Source organism: Saccharomycopsis crataegensis (assembly GCF_037102585.1).
Source record: "Saccharomycopsis crataegensis DNA, jcf7180000000098, whole genome shotgun sequence".
NCBI classification, from domain to species: Eukaryota; Fungi; Ascomycota; class Saccharomycetes; order Ascoideales; family Saccharomycopsidaceae; genus Saccharomycopsis; species Saccharomycopsis crataegensis.
In genome coordinates this window covers 1,697,148-1,717,187 of record NW_027043838.1, presented here as the reverse complement: position 1 = coordinate 1,717,187, position 20,040 = coordinate 1,697,148, and the positions used below count along the sequence as shown (strand labels likewise).

The following is a 20,040-nucleotide window of genomic DNA, read 5'->3' as shown; positions in this document are numbered from 1 at the left end:
AAATTCTTGAAAATATCATAATGTAATGGGTTAACCGCAGATGAGCTTCATGAACTGGAGAAGCAAGAGAATTAGAGTCAAATGGCAGCAAGCTTGAGAAAACATGACGCTACCAGGGGATATATATCTCCTTCCGCCGTTGATTCTTGGAGCAATAAGCTGTGCAACCTTCATTTTGGGATTTCCAAAGATCGGATTTATTATTCACAGAAAAAAATGGAAACTGATGAAGATTTTGGTGGCCTAAGGGGCCTCTATAGAATCCAGATTACACAGTCAAAGAATTGACTAATTTGGAAAATAATCTTTGCCCCTATAGGAAAGAAGAAGATCAGTTTGGTTCAGTTGTTTTGAGAGATGAGATGGATCATGAAATGCTACGTGAGTAATAAAATACAACATAGCAAACCATCGCTACTTTGTTTGTACTTTCTCTGAATATTTGAGCTGGCAGGTATTATGGAAGCAGTATAAAAGCTTAACAGTAGTATCGGATGACCACTGCTGATGATATAATGTTATTTCATTGTTGTTTCCCCCTTTGTTTTGAATGTATTTGAGTATATTGAACATTTCGGGCTCAAGATAATCAATAGATGATTTTACGTTAGATATTTTGGTGGACATACATGATAGAAACAATATTTAGATACCTTAGTATACAATTTAATCGAGCTCACTTGTTTCTCCCCAAGTCCCCAAATTGAGAATATGATTGAGTAGCAGTGACGAAACCACTAATGTCGAATGTCTCATTTAATTGAACAAACTTAATGCTTGGCTGCGGTATTACTCTTTACTATTACGGCTTATGGTTACTGTTTCATTAAATGTCTCAATATTGATGAGAATAATAGTTTTTTTTTTTGGTGTGGTTGGTTTTTCATCTCAGATGCCCAGGGAAACTAATTCATTCTTTCTGGAAGGGGAAAGCTTTTTAGATGTTTTTGAAGTCTTGCGCAGTTTTTGCAGATCAGAATAGACGAAAAGGAATAATTACTTGCTTCTGGTGAAATTCAACAGAAATAATTGAAAATGAATTGTAGTTTTCTCTCCGCTTTTTTTAGGAGTATATTGTTTTCATCTTCCGCATAATCAACTGCTTCTTCAATATCCGCAAAAGGGTTTCTATTTAGAGTCAATATAGTGTGTTCTGGAAATAAATGTAAAGTTTAAAATATATTCCCAAATACGAATAAAAGAAAATGAAGAATAAAGTAAGCATTTTATCATTTTCGCATGTGTTTGTAAGAAAACAGGGCCAGGTGCAGTTGATAAAAGGTTCAACAGCATAATGTGTATCGCCGGTTACAATTACTTGAGTCTGAAATTTTACTGAACTTATACCAGTTAGGCTCATTTCTCCAGTCGTCGCAAGTGAATGAATAGAAAACATCAAATAAAGCGCTAGCTTGCTAGCCATGCTTGTAAACAATAGTTACACTACTATTCTTCCTGGTGTGTGCATTGGATAAGCCGTATTGCATATCTTGGAGCGAGTTCTGGTTTCGATAGATGGGGCAGAAATGCACAATAGGAAAGTTTTCCATTTTTGTGGAAACTTTGAGTTGATTGGATTAGATGGAAAGTATGTGTTTATTGCCTTATATGGAATCTACAAGCTTAGTAAATTAGAGGGAATTGTATAGGGATATAGTTTTTATTTTTCTTATTCTGGGATGAAACTGAACTGAAAATGTAATGAAACAAAAAAAAAAATAATGGAAACAAAATTAGCTAATGAACAAAATATAATATAAAACAATTCAAAAGATCAAAGGTTAATCAATAACGTATGAATCTCTATCTGTAGAACTAATATAGGTGATGCCGAAAGTAAAAGAGGAATTTAACAACGATGCCAAAAACAGAAAATCAATGAGAAAGAAACATAAAAAAAAAGAAAGACAGCAAGGAATTTAGCAAAAAAAATTGTATAACGTTGAGATATTGTATAATTCAAATGTATTCGTAAGAACTCATTTGAGATGAAGCAACCCGTTTCAAGCCGTTTGGAAGTGGAAAATTCTTCTGTGAGGCCTTACCACTAAAGCTCGACCCTTTTCTAGCACTCATGGATATTGACATGCTCGAGCGAGAGTTATTGAAGTTTGAATATGGAGCGAATTTGGCATGATGGTTAGGAATGACAAAACTGCCAGACCTTGAAGTCGAGTTGCTATATGGGTGCTGTTGTTGTTGTGATTGTTGTTGTTGCGGTTTGCCGTCAAGTCTTGGTGAGTTCATTGGTGAAGAGAATGATGACATTGAAGAAGAGCTCGATGCCGCAACGTCGTTGGAAAGGACAGAATCAGCATCACTATAATCTGATTCGGATCCTGGGCTAGTGGAGATGTAGTTGTAACGAGTTGGGGTAGATACTGGGGTTGGTTGGCGAAACTGCTGCTGTTGAGCCATTTGCTGCTGTTGGGCCATTTGTTGTTGTTGTTGTTGAGCCATTTGTTGTTGTTGGGCCATTTGCTGTTGCTGGGCCATTTGTTGTTGCTGTTGTTGTTGTTGAGCAGCCTTGTTTTTGCTCTCTTCATGAAGGGCCATGATGTGGGAAATGGCGACTTTGTGAACTTTTTGGATGACCTCGTTAATTTCTTTGCAATCAGTAGAAGTGTAAGCGTTCAATACAGTGGAGGTACAGTTGGCAACTGCAAGAAGCAAGCGGTTTGCTAAGTTCATGTTGAAATCTTTGTACTTGTTCAACAATCTGTTTTTAGATTCATCATCGTCTTCGGTAGCATCGTGGTTATCGATGCTGTTTCTGGAAAGAATCTTGGTCAAGTTTTGCATCTTGATGCTGAAATATTTGTCATCGTTTAAAATCAAAGTGACGAGGATTTTCTTAATGATTAACGCCAATTCATTTGGGTGGATTGATACTAAATCAACGGAATAAAGACTGTTTTCTATGAGGAAGTTCTTGATGGCGGCAATTTTACGGTCGTCGATAGTGACGTCGTAATCTTCAGAATCGTTGAGGCATTGGTAATCAGTAAGATTGAAAGCCCAACTGTAGATAGAAGTTTCACAAACATCCCAGTTAAGGGTATCCAAGATATGTCTTTCCATTTGGACAAACATTCCTTCATCGTATCCACAAGTAGGACCACAAAGCTGGACGAGTTCACTCAATCTTGGAATTCTTGATCTGATTGTTGGACCCATGAATCTTCCACCGCTAGGCACTGAGGTCGAGTTGATGATGTGATTACAACCTCCAGAGGTTTTGGCGGCCAACCACAAACAAGTGCCTGCAACTAATTGTGCTTGGTCTCTAAGGACAATTCTCTTGGAACAGTATCTGTCCATCAATCTGGCGGCTTTGTAGAAAATCCCTTGGGTGACTTTGGTTCTCTTAGCGACTTTGAATAAGAAATCCAATAATGGAGCCCTCAATGACGATTTGAGTTCGGGTTGTTGGTTGATTAGGGTGACGTCTGGCAAGGTATTCGAAGCAACATCGAACATTGATTGCGAAAGTTCCTTTTGGTATTCATTGATAGCAAGTTTATGAGCCTTTAATTCTGACTCCATCAATTGATGGGGGTATAATTTGGCTTTTGCTGTGATTTGTGATGGAGACATGTTGAAGATATAAAAAAAGATCTATCAGGATGTAATGGAAATGGGAGGAGTTTTTTTTTCTATTAATTAATATTATTATTACTAGAGAGTAAACATATAATGTGTAACTATGATGGGGAATGGAAGTGGGATGTAATGGTAAAATGGTTTGGTTTTCACACACTGAGAAGAAAAAGCAAAAAACCAACTTTTTTTAAAAAAAATTCAGTAGTACAGGACAATTGACACTAAATATATGTAAATATATATTTTTTTGTGTGTGCATCTATCAAACTATCTAACTGTAATTGATGGAAACGGAAAAGGGGGGGGAGGCTGCCAATCGGGCGCTGTATCAAGTTAAGAAGGGTGAAACACACAGGCACAGAATTGGTACTGCCAATCGCTGTTGAATAGAGAAAAAGTGGAATAAGTGAATAATAACACACAAGAATAAGATTATAACTGGATAGAGGGAAAATAGGGGCCGTGTTATTTAGACTGTTTGATATGCACTCTTTCAAAGGTTAGCCAATAATGCTAAGGCGTTCTAAGCTACCGTCGCATGCAGACTATCAAGCTTAAATTCAAAAACAAACAAATAGGGGGTGCCTTCTTTATTCACATAAATAATGCTGATAGATATATGTGTATATTTCAGGATAGTAAATGATTAATATTCCGGTTGGCAAGAGGGATTCCTAGCAGCTCGAACAATGTTAGAGGATTGATTCCCTACAAGTGATAATTGTTTTGCTCACGCTGTTCATTTCACTACGCTATGTATGTGGAAGCACGTTGCTCACGTCATGCGATGCACTACAGTGGTAATTTACAAAACGACATCCAAAAAGAAACAAAAAAAAAGAAACAGCTGGTGGGCCTCGGTCTCTGTACAGACTACGGGCGGGTAGTACATACCATACTGGTGCGTGCGTGTGGCTGTGCATTCACGTACGTTATCATGCATCATAATGGGCAGTTTTTTTTGCCGCTCGTTTTGTGACTACACGTTATTGTGGGGCGTTTTTTTTTGCCTATTGAGTAACTGCAAAACTGCATCAATGTCAGGTGGCGTAAAGAACCGGCGTTTTAAGAGAGGGAAGGACTTTTATAATAATTATCAACAAAGAGAGGAAAGAATATAAATAAAACAATAGGAAGAGGTTGGAGCAGATTTCTTCTCTTCGCCCCTATTCGCTTTCTATTCTAGACTTTTTCTAAGAGAGAAATGAAAGAGAAAAAAACTAATAACCTAAACTAGATCACGTAAAAATTGTTTAAATTTGTCTATATGCATGCCACTAAAAAAGCTTCAACCTTTAACAGCATCACTTACAAAACCTACAACCACAAGTAACCACAAGTAACCACAAGTAACCACAAGTAACCCTAAGAACCAAAGCGCTCCCAAGTAAAAGAAAAAAAAAAAAAAAAAAAGAAAAGAAAGAATATCAACTATACAACCCAAAGTGATACTCCTGATGCAGGTGCTCAAGAACTATTCTGTCTTCGTATGTATTTCACAACAATACTGCCAAACCTTTTCTAGGTTATTATTCCTATCTCTCAGCGGCCACTTTTCCTTCAAACAAAAAGAGGAAAAGAAAAGAAACCACATTTGGAGAGATATGGTGCTATCAGGGAGGGGGTACATTGGGGTGTTTTTGACGGTGTGTGGATACACTAGACTGATATACGAAAATATATGGACATACCGTTGTTATACCGATTCGCCAGTATGGATATGGGAAAGTCGATCAATTGAACACACAATAAACGGTAGATCAATCGTTAAATCCACTTATCGTAAATATTGACTATTTAGAAAATAATGCCAGAAAAAGCACCCTAAGAAACGTTTTACAAGGCTGGTTAGGGCAGGAGAGTTCTCAAACGTTGGAATTATCGATTGGATTGGGAAGGCAGAGAGAGAATACATTATGTTTGCTACAAGATCAAGTAACACAATAGTTTGTTTGATCGATTGTGTGTTGTTGTTTTTTGGCCGGATTGTGGGGGTGTGAAACACTGCCTTTTCTACCGCTGATCAACGGCTTCCGATCGATCTGGAAAACTTTGTTCCCAAAACGTAATAATGTAAACAAAAAAGGTGAAAAGGTAGATTAAAAGATGTGAACAGGGACCAGAACAAATACACACGCGTCCACACAAAAGAAAATATAACAGCAGCACAGCAACGAGCGACAATCAATTCAGTGACGAGTTACTTGATTGATCTTCATTAACAATAAGGCATACTACAATTCCGAAAAGCATAAACAAAGATGAACGGTTATCACGCTTACATGCCATATCAAACAATCAACTTAATCGTAAACTTCAGACTTTCCACTGAAATAGATCTCCACCAAGTCCCTCCCTTCACCAAAAAAAGAAATTAACCACATAAAAATTTTCAAATGTACACAGATAATTACTATTCTTGTTGTTTGTCTGTCTTGTGTCTTTCACTGATACGTCTTTTTCTTTTTTTGAAATGTTCCTATTACTGAATTTGAAACCTAACGGCTTTTGTGTTTATTTTTGCGAGAGATAATCCACCCCCGCTTTCAATTGAAAGTTGACATTTGTCTCCTCCTATGCAATCAAACGGCGAGGTTTTCATAGCCCTCTAAGACCATGTTCATTGCGATAAAAAATTACGAATTGTATATAAAAGTGACAGCACTTTTGTCACTTATAATGCCTGTATTATTCTTTTCAAAAAAGAAAAAGAAATGAGGATTTCTTAGAATTTAGGGTGTAGCGATTTCTTGTCAGAGGCCGAAATGCAATGAAAAATAAAATAATAGTATGATTTTTGTTTGTCAGTATCATTTATATTATAGTTTTCGCTCGGCCGAAGCTTAATTAGGAACAAGATCTCTATTAAATTATAATTATATTTCTTATTTTTTACTTTATTTTATGTTTTGACAAATTTGCCAATTAATTTCTACGCTAATAAAGCTGTTACAGGATATACCTTGCAACCTATCAATGTTGCATTAATTGGAGATTGAAAAATGGTATGATGTGGGAAATCACACACACTACTGGAGTCCGAAAAACCTTGTTAGGAAATCACCGTCATGGAATCACGAATAATATCAATTGGTGAAAATTCAAATAGATATTGTGGATGAACCACGAGAAACAAGAAACAGCTTTACATTGGCGAGTTCATGGGGAAACAGATAACAATTGCCCTAATATTTTTTGTTTCAATGCATGTTGAGGCAATGTTGTTGTGATCTGTTGGCATGTGACTTACCCGTGATGGAGCTCATCGGGGTGGCAAAATTTATACAAAAGAAAGCAGCGGATGACTCTCACTAGGACCTTCAATTACAACTCTTCAACAAGTTATTTGACAATATTCCTATATTATACATTCCACCAAATTAGAATTTGAGGTTATTATTGGGCTTACGCGGCACGAAGTGAATTTTTTTTTAAAAAATAATATGCCCCCTCCTGCCGTTCAATATAGCATCAAATCGTTGGTGTCATTGGCTCGGAAGAGGATTCGTAAGGTCCAAGATGCATTGGAACAGGCTGGAACCATCATTGAAAATGGTTTAGGCCGCGTGGGTTCGCAACCTGCCCTTGCGAGAGTTCCGGTTAGGGTTGGACAAAGACCACAACTGGCGGCCCAACGGTTACGCTCTCGATTGAATGCTCAACAAAGATGTCATTATTCTACCACTGCCGGATATTCTGGATTCCAAGGCTCGATATTCGGGAACCTTGTGAAATATATCTTGAAATCATCTGTAAAGTTTTCCTTGAAAGGACCAACCGGGAAATTTGCCTCAAAGTCACCATTTACCAGAGAATTTGTTAGAACTGCCTTCAATAGTGGGCAGTACGGAAATCTGTTTGCGGGAATGAGGCATGGTAGAAGATTCCCAAGCAGTTTGTACGGGAACTTCAACCGCCACAACGCCCGTCATTTTTCCAATTATTCACACATGGTTACTAGAGACATTGTACAAAACATGACCATCAGCACCAGAGCGTTTTTTACCAATGGATCGGATAAAGTAATTGCTAACAAGCTAACCAGGGGATCTACAAAAGGATCGATCCAGCAAAACTTTGTGCCTTGTGCTGCTACCGCCAGTAAAAATGTTGATAATGTTTTGGGGTTGATTCGTGATGAATCCCGGGGTCTCGCCAGTTGTTTAGTGGAATTCCAAATTTCTTTGCCGCAATTCACCACCCCAGCAATGAATTTCTTGGATGAAGAATATCTTAGTGTTTTCTCCAACGATGTTTGTGAATATCAACAAGAGATTTCCATTGTCAACCGGGAAATCAAAGCGATTTTTGATCATTATGGATGCTTGCCAATCGGTATTGAAAAGCTCGATGACAAACAGGTCGTGGTGATTCGAATCCATTTTGCCAACCAAGATGCCCAGATGGTGGAGCAACTCTTGAAAGATGCCCAGGTATCCCGAGGGGTTGTGTATGAAACCACGGAGATTTTTCTGAACAACGATAGGAGAGACAGTGCTACTAGTGATGAATTTGTGTCGTGTTTTGCCTCATTCAAGAGTGATGAAGCTGCCAGACCTCCGAGCGTGCCATACTCTTTTGATAGTGATTCAATCTCCAGTGACCTGTTGCTGCTGTCGGAGTATGAAGAATTGTTTTACCCGATCTTGTCGTCATCTTCTTCAGACGCCAATGGGTTGGAGAGGTCCCGTGGGTCATTCCAAGTAATTAGAAATGCGGTAATTACTTGATTGGTGGCTTACTGTTATTATTATTATTTGATGAGCTATTTTAGTGACACCATGAGAGGCCATTTTGATTTTTGTATTTTATTTATTTGTTTTGGTTTTTTGAAATTTAATTTGGCATGAACCTTTTTTTTTTTTCATTTTCCGGGGGGGTTCTTTGCTAATTTAACTTTATTTTATGGACGTAATTATACTTATGGCGTGAGATTTGTCTCATGTGCAACAAAAAGTAAACATATATCAGTTAATTGGATTATTAATTAATGTAGAAGATAAAAAAGGAGGGAAAGAAAATCGTAAGTTTTTTGAGGCGTCGGCGAATTGTGGAGTAAAACAAACATTAATCCTGAATGCCAAAACTCTAATTCCTAATTAAAAGACACCTCTAATTCACGTTATTATTACGCATGGGGTATAGCGATGTATCCATGTATACAAAACAATCAATTGAGCGTTCCCATAGTAAAGTCAGCGCTCGAGCGGCTGAGTGGTATATTTGATCACGTGTTTATAAATCCGTTTAACATTAATGAATTGATGTTAATCCAGACACCAGTACACCTCATCATCTATGATATAAAGCAAGAAAAATAATGACCAGGTGTCAAACCCTTCTGTCAATACCGTCACTAAAACAAGCCCCGTTGATAAATGTATCAAATGTATTGTGGGCTTTGCTATTATTGGCGGTCTCAACTTTTACAAGCCATTTTTTCAAAACATTAAGATCAACATCATAATTCATAAATAAGGAAAACCTCCGATACTAGGAAAATACTGTAACTAGACAAAAGAAGAGAAGAACGATAAAGATTATTGTACTTAGACAATAAAGGGAAGAAGGAAAGAAGGAAATAATTAAAAAAAAAGCTATGGAAATCAATAAAAACACACACAAAAAAAAAAGAAATTCATTCATGCTTAACAATGATTATGACAAAACCACTTACAAAGCAAAGCCAAAGACGTACAAGGCAAGGGAAGCTGGCAAAAGCATCAAAGCACTGTTAGCGTTGGCACCACCGGTAGCGGTAGTAGAAGTTGCAGAAGTAGCAGAAGTGGCAGAAGCGGTGGCAGAAGTGGTGGTAGCTTCAGTAGTAGACTTAGCTTGAGTAGAAGCAGAAGATTCGCTTTTAGAAGCAGAAGATTCGCTTTCGGAAGCAGAAGTAGAAGCGACAGTGGTGGTAGCACTGGAGGCATCGGCAGCGGCGTCAGCAGCAGACATTTCACTGTAGACTCTGGAAGCACCAGGGAAACCAGCCATAAAGGCGCTGAAGTCAGAGGTTGGGAAAGCGGTGGTCAAGGCACCGAAGTTAGTGGCGGAACCGTATTCGTTGGCAATGGCCATAAGGGATTGGACATCGGCAGTTGGGTTGGCTTCAACATAAGAGAGATATTGAGCAGAGTTGACAGCCAAGTCAGAGAACAAGGCGCTCAAGGCAGCTGGTTCAATAGCAGCGACAGAGGCGATCAAGGTGAGGAAAGCAGCGGAGAATTGCATGATGAGTGGTTAATTAATTATTATGTGGAGAAAGCGGGTTGAATAAACGAACTGGAAAGAAAAAATAAGAAGAGTAAAAAATTAAAAAGTCGGTGAACCAGGATTGGTCTGACCTTTTATATAATTAAAAAAAAATGGAGGAAATGGGGGGGAAAGAGATAGAAGTTGGAGACACACTAAAAATTTTAGTGTGTGTGAGACCAAATATCCGGTCTTTTTCCACCTCCCTTGTTGGGTTGCGGCAGCGATTGTTTAGGAAAATTAGAGTTTTTTTCTTTTTTTGGGTTCACCACCAAATTGGGACGGCAATGGGATTCAGTTTTGAACCCTTCAGTTATTATTATTTATATTATTATTTGCGTTTGTTATGTATATATACTATATAGATTACTCATATATTCATCCCCCCATCTTCATTGGGATAATTGCGTCGTTATTGGAAAAGCGTATTTGTCTTTTTTAGCCCGTCAGCACGTAGGACAATCATTTGGGTCTATCTCTACTCTCACCTCTCTCTTTCCTTTGTGAAGCATTTCCCCCGTAACCCTGCTCTCTTTTCCTCACTCCTTTTTCCTTCCTTTCTTGATATAACATAATTATTAAACTCCCGAGGCAAGGAAGTAAGTCACACCAATAAGAGACAAGCATATGTAAAAACCAGAAGGAAAAGAAGAAAGAAAACCGCCTTCTTTTTTTTTTCACTTCCAGTGCAGCGTGAACAACATAAAGGAAATACATCAACCTTGTGATTGTTGATGGTGCACCTACTAATCTTAAAAAAAAATCGGGAAAAATTGCATTTGCCCAATGTCCCCTCTTTAAAGAACTACCGGTATCACTATGACTATTATATATATCATATTTTCCGTAGTAAATAATAAATAAATAAATATATTATACACCCCTCTCCTCCCCACTAAGTCATCACTTTTCTTTCTGTTTTGTATAGAGTTGTGTGGTTATGTGCTACAATTATGTGAGGGCAAGCAAAAGTAAACTTTTTTGCATCACCTGATACACACAGTATATTACATTAAAATGCAGGGTTTTTTTATGCAACAAGTGTACATGGTGTATAGGTGTTGTATTTTACCGATGTTTGGATGTTTTATTTGGAAATAACGGGGTCCTGTACCCTATTCTCTTTTAGGTGTAAAAGTACCGTGTCCCTGGTACCTTCTTGAAGTGTCAATTAGTATTGTGCTCCAACAGCTAAGATTATTTACAAATACATATTATAAATGACATTATTAAATTCACCCTGGTATTCCTTCTCAAAATATTCACCCTTGCTTCCCATTTCGTGCTTGTCAGTGGACTAGTGAAACAGTCGCCTCCTTCTGCTGCAAAAAACCGCTGCTGCAAAAAACCGCTGCTGCAAAATTCCGTGTATCGACGCGCTCCCACCCGCCATCTACCAGCTCCCACATATATACACCTTCTGTTCTTGGAGTTTTTCTTTTTTTTTCCTCTAATATAAACAAAGTATCCAGTTATTATAGTGTTCTTTATTCTCACCTTCTAGTCGTGCTATTTATCAAACTGAAGGGAAATAGGAAAGCAGAATCCCGTCGCTCGCTCATATTCCATCTAATAGATCTGCCTTTTCTTTTCTTTTTTCTTGATTAACTTTTCAGTTCTCGGTTCAGTTAGTTTGGTGTGTGTTATCGTTCAAGCATCTAAGGTAACAATTGATAATAGCAAAGAGGATAATAATATTTTAGATAAGATATATATATATATATATATATATAACCATGAATAAGCTCCAACCTCCAATAGAACTCAAACCACACAATTGCTCGTCGAAGTCCAATCGGTCTGCTTCGGGGATTCTTGGATCCACATCTTCATGTTCGTACTCCACTAGCAGACAAGAAAGTAGCCATTCTCCTCTAGCCGGCTTTTCTTGTTTCAGTGATGATGTCCATGCCCAAAAACTCAAAGTCCGACTCCAGTTGGCTTATTACAAGTTGAAAACCAACCAAGCTGCACTCCCATTGTCCCAACTCTCCGGTAATAATAACAAGAACCTTACCAATCACAATACCGTCTCTCATAATACCGGTCAATTAGACACAGACCTCATGTTCCGCAAAGTGCTTAACCAGTCTCCACATCTTGCTACCTCATCACCAATTGCCGAAGTATTATCAGCATCGTCTATTTCTTCGGGGTTATTTGGATCCTCACTACCAAAACTTTCGGATTTCTCGTCTCCGGAGACCACTGAGTTTCTCAGTGACAATAGAAAAGGTCCTTCTCAGTTATTAGGGTCTAAAACCACCAACTCTGGAACTTCATCATCATTCCCAAAAAGATTGAGCTCCGCATTATCCCCAAGCTTGATCGCCAAGCCACCCAAGATTTTACCAAAAAAGCAAAAAAAAACATTCGATTTAGACATGATGATGAATAGAATGACGAAATTGACGCAAAAACATTTGATAAAACTAGATAATGGGTTCACGATTAATAACAGGAACTCCACAGTTATCGTGAATTCCATCGGACATGTCTCCTCCACAGTTGACCACAATCTCACCCTTGCTGCTCCTGGGGCCTTGGAGTCTTGTGCTTCTTCTGTTAGTACCACCCCAAGTACCATCGATACTATTGATACCACCGCTTCCACCGATATCAACGATTCGATCGCGGTGCTCACCCCAATAAGGCTTTCTGTTCCAATAAAGCAAAGTCTTGATAAGGAACCAGGAAACACCTCGACATCCATGGGAGCAGCGAAGTCTTTGTTGCAATTGTCATTACGTTGATGAACTATGAAGTTGTTCTCAAAAAGCTGTTTTCATTCGTATATGGTGAAGGGGAAGAAAATAAAACAAAAAAAAAGTTATTACAGATACTTTCAATATTCCTTCATCGTGTTCATTATGGATTAATCTTCCTTGAAACTCATATTTTTCCTTCAGTTTTTCTCCCTTTTATTTTTCTTTTATTTTTTTTTTCTTTGCTAATGCATATTTCTCAGTCCCAAAAAAGTCCTATTTTTTGTTTTCGTTTCCAGCTTGTTTTATTACCAATATTAGTTTGTTCTCGATTCTTTTAATATTTTTCTTTCGTTTTGTCATATTTTAAATCTCCTCATCAGTTTATAATTCCCTTCTTTCAATTCAGATTAATTAAAATGGTATATTGTGTTTTATAGTTTTTAAATGTTGCTCTTTTCTGTTTCAGAAAACATTTTCAGTAGGAACGATACACACAGGTAATGTGAAAAAATTAATATCTAGTTAAAAGCATATCTTTTTTTTTTTTTTGGCAATCTCTTCTGTGTCAGAGTAATAATATCATTACCGCATCATCGAATTCAAAAGGTTGGAAGACTCTTCTATCAAAAGTACTGGATATGGGATACACCCACTTTAGTAGATATTCAAGCTCTTGAGTTGATATGAATTTCTATATTTCACTTTCATAAACTTCTTTAATTCGCTTCTTTTATTGGGTGATAATGTGAATCAATTGGTATCCTTTGGTGCTATTACGCTCTATACTTTTAAGCCACACTCCATTTCAAACAAAGTAGGTTCCAAAATGAAATTATTAGTATCTTATCTTAAAGATGAGACTTTCAAATAGAAGCAGTTTTGGTGAAGCTCTTCATACACATTAAAATACCACTATAATATATATTTATTTAATTGATCGTAGAATGATTTTAAAAAGTACACAGAGTGTTTCAATCACGCGTGTTATTGAAGATTATATTAGTGTTCTTCATTCAAATATGAAGAAGTTATTGGGATAGCATTTATTTATGAAGGTCTTGGAGCATATTTTTACTTTTAGGAATTATGAGAGATATCTAAAACTACAATCACATTATATTTTAATAGCTTGCCAGTCTATTATAGCGATATTCGGGGCCTACAGTTTAGGGAATTATCGACGAAAATATTATGATTCTCATATTAGTGATGCCATTGACAATACTGAAATAAGGAAAAAATAAACTGATAAACAATCAAGTGATCTTTTTTGCTTTTTTGCATTTGACCTTTTACCAATCAATTGTTCACAATAAATGCTGTAAAATCAGGTAAAACTCAAAAGTTCACAGCCTCCTTAATCTCTTTGTTATAACTGCAAAAAAAAAAAAAGACTATATAGAATGTATAAAATATATATAAAATAATTCATCCAAAAGCCATAAAATTTACCAATAACTAATGAAAAAACATTTAATTTAATATAGATTGAAGAAAACATGCAAATATATTCCAGATAATGCAAGAAGACGCAAAAATCACACACAAAAAAACACTTTTGGTCTGAAAAAATCACATCTCCCACAAAACATCTGAGGCTGGGTGGCCGAGTGGTTAAGGCGTCACGTTAAGGCCGTGATTTCTTCGGATGCGCGGGTTCGAATCCCGTCCCAGTCATTATCTTTTTGCGAAATTTATTCATTAAATCCCACAAAATTGGTATATGATCCAATATGGCGGGTTTCTAAACAAAGAAAAATGTTGGGAGTATCTAGCAGAGCTAGAGTCACCCGCTTGTTGATTAGCAGTAGAAGCCATATCAGCCTGCGTAGCTGAAGTGTTCAGTGCATTAGCACTGACAGGATCATTGGAATCATTAGTTGAACTCATTACAATAATAATATTCTTTCGGGTCTGTCAAGTCAATGTTAATTAATTCTCCTTACTCTACATCTAGTTTACTAGTGTGAGATATTTTTAAGGATGTAAACATCCTTTAATACATAATTCTTCCTTCCTGACTAAAAGAAGCTCCTTACATCATTATCCAGATTATTGCTCCTTGTTCCTGACTTGCTAAGTTACGGTTGCTAATACTACTCAAATGTAGTCTGGAACCAGGAATGTAACAATGTCAGAACAATCCAGTATCGGTACCATACTTCGGATTAATCAGAGAAATGAGTAAAATACCACCGTCGTGGTATACTATGACAAAAAAACAAAATTACACAAAAAACAATACAACTCTATTTTATTTTAAAACCCAAAGTCAAACAAGTAGCGCAAACGTTTGGGATGAATAGATCTAACGCTTCTGGAAGCTTCAGGGACTCCATTGAGGACCATCTCAATGGGTCGGGTGTTGTTATGGACGACCATGATGAGGGCCATGTGATTGATGAAGAGAATGAGGACGAGGAAGAAGAAGAAGATGATGATGAGGAAGAAGAAGATGATGAGGAAGATGAAAAAGACGAAGAAATCCTCTCTGATGCGGATATGAAAGAGGAATATTACGACAGGCTTCGGAAAATCGAAGCACAAGGGCTAGTGGACATTGGGAACTTGGCGCTTTGGACTCTTTCGTCTTATAAGCCAGGATGTGGGCTACAGGAGCTTCGAGCTGACAGTCCTGAAACCTATTGGCAGTCAGATGGGGTGCAGCCGCATCATTTGAATATTCACTTCAACAAGAGAGTACAGATCAAGCAAATCTCGATCTTTATAAACTACTTTTTGGACGAGAGTTACACTCCTTCGAAGATCATGATTTTGGCGGGCAATGGCTCACACAATTTGAAAGAAGTGACGACCATAGAGATCAATGAGCCGGTTGGCTGGACAAATATCGAGTTTGGTGATGCCCGGCATGATGGTATTCTCAAAACATTATTTATAAGAGTGGTAGTAATTGCCAACCATCAAAATGGGAAAGACACTCATATCCGAGCCCTTAAGCTTTTCAGCCCGATTAGCAACACTTCATTCGATATCATCACCAACAAAAATGAGCAAAATATTCCCCAAAACCCAGAGTTATCCAATATTCCTTTCAGTTCTGTCAAGTTTCTTAGCGAATCACAGATCCGGTGAATTGGTGCGTTGGGTGAGAACCCCGGGTAACGTGATGAGAGGGACGAGGAAAATTTTTTTTTTTATTTTATTTATTTTTGCAGATGGGAGCAGAAATGCATCCAGCTTTATCATAATTATCAGTGAATTATCAGATTACAATATGGTCCATAGACAATCCAAAACTGCCAAAAGAAGAACTTCCCAAAATGGGATGAGAAAGATTGAGTCAGAAGTGTTTTCAGACTCTAAGGCTTCCAACCTCCTTATAAACAAACCGAATTTGACAGAAAAATCCAAAGTTAGGAAACCCTCGAAATCCCAGGTGAAAAAAGAACAATCCAAAGCTCGTCTTTATGGTACCAAGAAAAAGGAGAGAGAATATACAGAAAAAGAGTTGCATATTCCAACCCTCAATACTACCGTGGTGGCAGGAAAGAAGATAAAGAATGGTAAGAAGGGTAAGAAGTTTGTGAATGATCACGATAGCTTATTACTCAATAGAATCATTAAGTCCATTAATGACAAGAATGATTTGGCCAATGAAAGTAAATTAGAAAAAGCCCAGCGATTGGAGGAATTGCGTGAATTGAAGAGAAAAGAAATCGAGCGGAAGGAAAAGAACAAGCAGGATGCTGTGGACGAAAAGAAGAATGAGTTGAAATCGAAAGCTTCTGCCGCAAGACTGGCTAGAAGAAAGAGATCTAAGCAAGAAAAAGTTGCTGCTGCCACCGAAGAGCCCCAGGAAACTGAAACACCTAAGAAGAAGAAATCTGTTTCGTTTGCTTGAGTCATATGCTTATTATATGTATTATATTATTTACTGTCATTGCTCCTTTTTTTTTTTTTCTGCATTTTATAAATGTACATTATCATCATTATAACTATCAACATATATATCATTAGATTCGTAGCCATTTTTTTTTTTGTTTCTTATTGAGGATTTGAAAACTCTTTTTCCTCCTGTTCTAGCTTATTAGCTTTTTCTTGGAAATCTTTTGTCATTTCCTCGGCCTTTTGTATTTCGGCTCGGAATTCGTTGATGAGATTGGCTCGCTTAGCATTTCTTTTACCACGCTCGACTTTCCGGGCATTGAGATCATCATCGACAATTTGTTTGATATCTTGTTCAGTTTTTTGGAGATCAGATTGGTATTTGGTGAGTTTATTCTTCAACTTTTCGTTTTTTATGGTGAGACCCGCTAACTCCGTCTGTAGTTGTTCTTTATCTTTGTCTAATAAACCGATCTCGTTGGTGAATTCTGCCTCGAGTTTTTTGAATTCTGCTTGACGTTTTTCAAAATCGTGTTTTTTCAATTGATACCTGATGGAGAATTCTTGTTCAAATTTGTGTTGATGATGTTCGAGTTCTTTTTTCCTGGTGGCAATTTCATCGCGTAATTGATTGGCTTCGGTTTTCAATGATGCCACTTTTCTCCATAATTTATCATCGTTCCGATTGGCCTCGGTGGTTTTATTGTTCAACGTATCGATTTCTTTAGATAACTCCCCTAAAGCTTTGGTGTTTTCTTTCTTCAATTTCTTCAATTTCACCCGTTCTCTAAATACCGTATTCTTCGTGGTAGTGACGCTTCGTTTTAATGTGTCAATTGGTGATTCAATCTTTGCGGAGTTCAAGCTCTTATGGCCTTCGCCATCCAATAATGTACAAATGATGTATTTTGCCACCAAAACATCTTCGGCCCCGGATCTTAGGGCAAGAATCGAAATATCGTAGGTCGATGAAGGCGTTAGGCCAATGATGATGATATAGTCCTCATAAGTGTGAGTATTCCATTCGATCCCATTGACCACCACCGCAATATCGATATGTTTTAATAAATCGACACGATTGTGATCGGCAGTGGGTTTTGTAAATTGAATCACTTGGAACGCCATACTGGTTGGACCCACGTAATCGATAAAACATTTAACGGGATAACTGTCGTCGGCAAACGAGAAATTACTGTACCTGACTTCCTGAATCGGTACCAACGAGTTATTTTCATCTAAGTCCTCAACGGTTCGTTCTCCAGAAAAAATATCCGGGCGTTTTCTCATGGCAAGAAGCGCGGAAATCACCAGCCATAAAGGTTGCAGTTCTCTCACATTGAATATTTTTCTAGTTTTTTTAGTTGTGGAAGAAGGAATGAATGGAAGTCTACAGAAATTCTCCAAGTTTGAGATAACTGCGGATAATGCAGAAGATAAGTGGTTTGAGTACACCACTTCCTGTGCTTCATCGGGGAACAGCGCTGGCGAGTCATTGAAATAGTCGCCATCGTCGTTTTGGGTAGTGGCAGGTTTTGTAGGAAAAACAGTTGGGTCAGAGGTAGAGTCTTTGGAATTTGTGATGATTTGGTTTAGCTTCGACTGGGCGTATTCTTCAGATATGTTGAATGATAATGCCTCGTTGGTTTCATGTTCGATAGTCGCCGCATGTTGCTGCTGTTGTTGCTGTGGTTCGTCGTTTTCATCGTCGTTGTCATTGGCGCCTATATCCAGGGATATTTTTGATAGTTGGTCTAAAGGTTTGAGATGATTTTTCATAAAATTGGTCACTTTGAAATTAGGCGGTAAATTCATGAGGATAACGTGCATCGAAAACACATTGTTTGAGGTGCTCCAGAAAGAATTAAAGAAATTACTAATGGACGAGGATTTGTGATAATTGAAAATATTTGAGTCGTAGGATATTTTGAACGCCTTGGATTCCAATTGTGTGTCGATGGAATTGAAAATTTGGAAAGTTTTGACCAACACGCTGGTGGATTGGATACTGGTGATTTTGGACATGAAAAAATGGAAGCTGGTGGTAGTTAAAATGACAACAAATATCAACATTACTGAAGTTAATAACCCTTTGGACCCGTGAATCCCAAATACGCTGACGGATATCATTGCTTTGGCAGATAAAATGAACAAGTTCAAAATGTTTGGGAAATACCATAACAACCAGACATACGCCACCAAATACCCCACGAGGCTTACAGCTTGAGAGTTGAGGAATTCACTGAGCCATTCCAAGTAATCTGCGCCTCTTATTCTTTTTTTCCCTTTGTCATCGATAAGGTTGTTGCTGTTGTTTTGTAATATCGTTTCGCCATTCATGAGCTCGTTGATATCCGACACATCACCAATCCCAGTATCACCAGCGCCCGTGGCTATCGATGTCGATTTCTTTGTGAGCTTCTTGAACATTTTGGCCAACACTCTACTGGTGATGGCCTGAGAAGACCCTGATAATGTATAAACCACGAGAAAGATACAATTCAACCATGTGGGAATTTTGTAAAGCACCACTAGTAGAGCAATCGCGTCTCTTAGAGGTTTCAGCGGGAGAATCGTCGACGATTCAGTGTCGACAGACGCTATCGGCATAACTTTGGCCAGGGTATATTGTATGGATTTATTATTATAGTTGGTGAAAGACGATCGTATTAAGGAAGAAAAGGTCAAATTGGGTGAAATTCGGTGATTTTGAGAAAAAATATGCTAAAGGCACACAGAGAAAAAACCTCAAAAGAATCGCAAATACTCACGAAGATTTCCGCTAACAAATAATTATTAACAATAATAATAATAATAACAATAATAATGGGAGAGTCTCTACCTATCTTCAATGAACTCAGGGAATTCGAGACCCAGCTACAAGAATACGTTGATTCTGTCCAGAAGTTCGACCCCAATCTACGGTGGATCGCTAATCTATTGAAGACCGATGGTAGGGTCGAGGACTTTGTCAAAGTCATCATCAATCACCAGAACTTCGGTAACAGCTTGAACAAATTACAGGTGGTCAACTCTGATCTCAGCCAGCAACTGCTACAAATATTAGACGAGTTGAACCAGTGCCGCAGTCTATTATTGGAATTACCAGACGATTACGAGATTGATGAAGATGACGATGACGAATTGGAATTGGAAAAACCCCAGGTAAAGTCCACGGCCATATCACAAGAAAAGAAGCACGAAATATTCGGTGATAATCCATTAACCACTGGGGAGCTTCTCAAATACGCAGCCAAGCTTGCAAAATTTACAACGATCCCTGCAACGTCGGATCTTAATATTGGTCCAAACAACTATATATGGCCCGCTGAAGATGCTCTTAGAAAAGGCATGTTAGCAATGGCCATGAGATATCGTGATGAGTTGATAAAATACAAGAGCGACGAGCCAGAAAATAATAATGATAATAATAATGTTAGCAATCCAGCAAACTCACAACATCCTCCTGCTCCTGCTGCTGCTACCGAATATCAACCTTCGATTGAAAGAAGTAATTCCTTTGATGCCTATCGTCGTCCATCTATGCCAGAACCCGATAAAGGCAGTACCCAAGAAGTTGGTCTTGATTTGTTTGACTCTGACGAGGATAGCGATTAGGATTGTGGGTCTTGAT

General features: G+C 37.9%; 8 protein-coding genes across 8 annotated transcripts; 6 read left to right on the top strand and 2 right to left on the bottom strand. All coding sequences in view use genetic code 12, as the record gives it.

The window, feature by feature from the left end:
- Nucleotides 1-1,959: 1,959 nt before the first annotated feature.
- On the bottom strand, nucleotides 1,960-3,597 carry CLN1 (cyclin CLN1; the record flags this gene model as incomplete). The annotated part of the gene is made up of 1 exon (XM_064999997.1): nucleotides 1,960-3,597. One exon carries the CDS (start codon nucleotides 3,595-3,597, stop codon nucleotides 1,960-1,962), a length of 1,638 nt encoding a protein of 545 aa, XP_064856069.1.
- Nucleotides 3,598-7,046: 3,449 nt separating this feature from the next.
- SPG5 (Spg5p) lies at nucleotides 7,047-8,333 on the top strand (the record flags this gene model as incomplete). Its single annotated transcript, XM_064999996.1, has 1 exon — nucleotides 7,047-8,333. One exon carries the CDS (start codon nucleotides 7,047-7,049, stop codon nucleotides 8,331-8,333), a length of 1,287 nt encoding a protein of 428 aa, XP_064856068.1.
- A 648-nt stretch (nucleotides 8,334-8,981) lies between these two features.
- DASC09_064110 (uncharacterized protein) lies at nucleotides 8,982-9,873 on the top strand (the record flags this gene model as incomplete). Its single annotated transcript, XM_064999995.1, has 2 exons — nucleotides 8,982-8,992; nucleotides 9,285-9,873. The coding sequence occupies 2 exons, from the start codon at nucleotides 8,982-8,984 to the stop codon at nucleotides 9,871-9,873; spliced, it is 600 nt and encodes a 199-aa protein (XP_064856067.1).
- A 1,715-nt stretch (nucleotides 9,874-11,588) lies between these two features.
- DASC09_064100 (Whi5 domain-containing protein) lies at nucleotides 11,589-12,605 on the top strand (the record flags this gene model as incomplete). Its single annotated transcript, XM_064999994.1, has 1 exon — nucleotides 11,589-12,605. One exon carries the CDS (start codon nucleotides 11,589-11,591, stop codon nucleotides 12,603-12,605), a length of 1,017 nt encoding a protein of 338 aa, XP_064856066.1.
- A 2,253-nt stretch (nucleotides 12,606-14,858) lies between these two features.
- DOC1 (anaphase promoting complex subunit DOC1) lies at nucleotides 14,859-15,656 on the top strand (the record flags this gene model as incomplete). The annotated part of the gene is made up of 1 exon (XM_064999993.1): nucleotides 14,859-15,656. The coding sequence occupies one exon, from the start codon at nucleotides 14,859-14,861 to the stop codon at nucleotides 15,654-15,656; it is 798 nt and encodes a 265-aa protein (XP_064856065.1).
- A 142-nt stretch (nucleotides 15,657-15,798) lies between these two features.
- LOC1 (Loc1p) lies at nucleotides 15,799-16,425 on the top strand (the record flags this gene model as incomplete). Its single annotated transcript, XM_064999992.1, has 1 exon — nucleotides 15,799-16,425. The coding sequence occupies one exon, from the start codon at nucleotides 15,799-15,801 to the stop codon at nucleotides 16,423-16,425; it is 627 nt and encodes a 208-aa protein (XP_064856064.1).
- Nucleotides 16,426-16,568: 143 nt separating this feature from the next.
- Nucleotides 16,569-19,016, bottom strand: DASC09_064070 (Nnf2 protein; the record flags this gene model as incomplete). The annotated part of the gene is made up of 1 exon (XM_064999991.1): nucleotides 16,569-19,016. The coding sequence occupies one exon, from the start codon at nucleotides 19,014-19,016 to the stop codon at nucleotides 16,569-16,571; it is 2,448 nt and encodes an 815-aa protein (XP_064856063.1).
- A 216-nt stretch (nucleotides 19,017-19,232) lies between these two features.
- On the top strand, nucleotides 19,233-20,024 carry MED4 (Med4p; the record flags this gene model as incomplete). Its single annotated transcript, XM_064999990.1, has 1 exon — nucleotides 19,233-20,024. The coding sequence occupies one exon, from the start codon at nucleotides 19,233-19,235 to the stop codon at nucleotides 20,022-20,024; it is 792 nt and encodes a 263-aa protein (XP_064856062.1).
- Nucleotides 20,025-20,040: the final 16 nt, after the last annotated feature.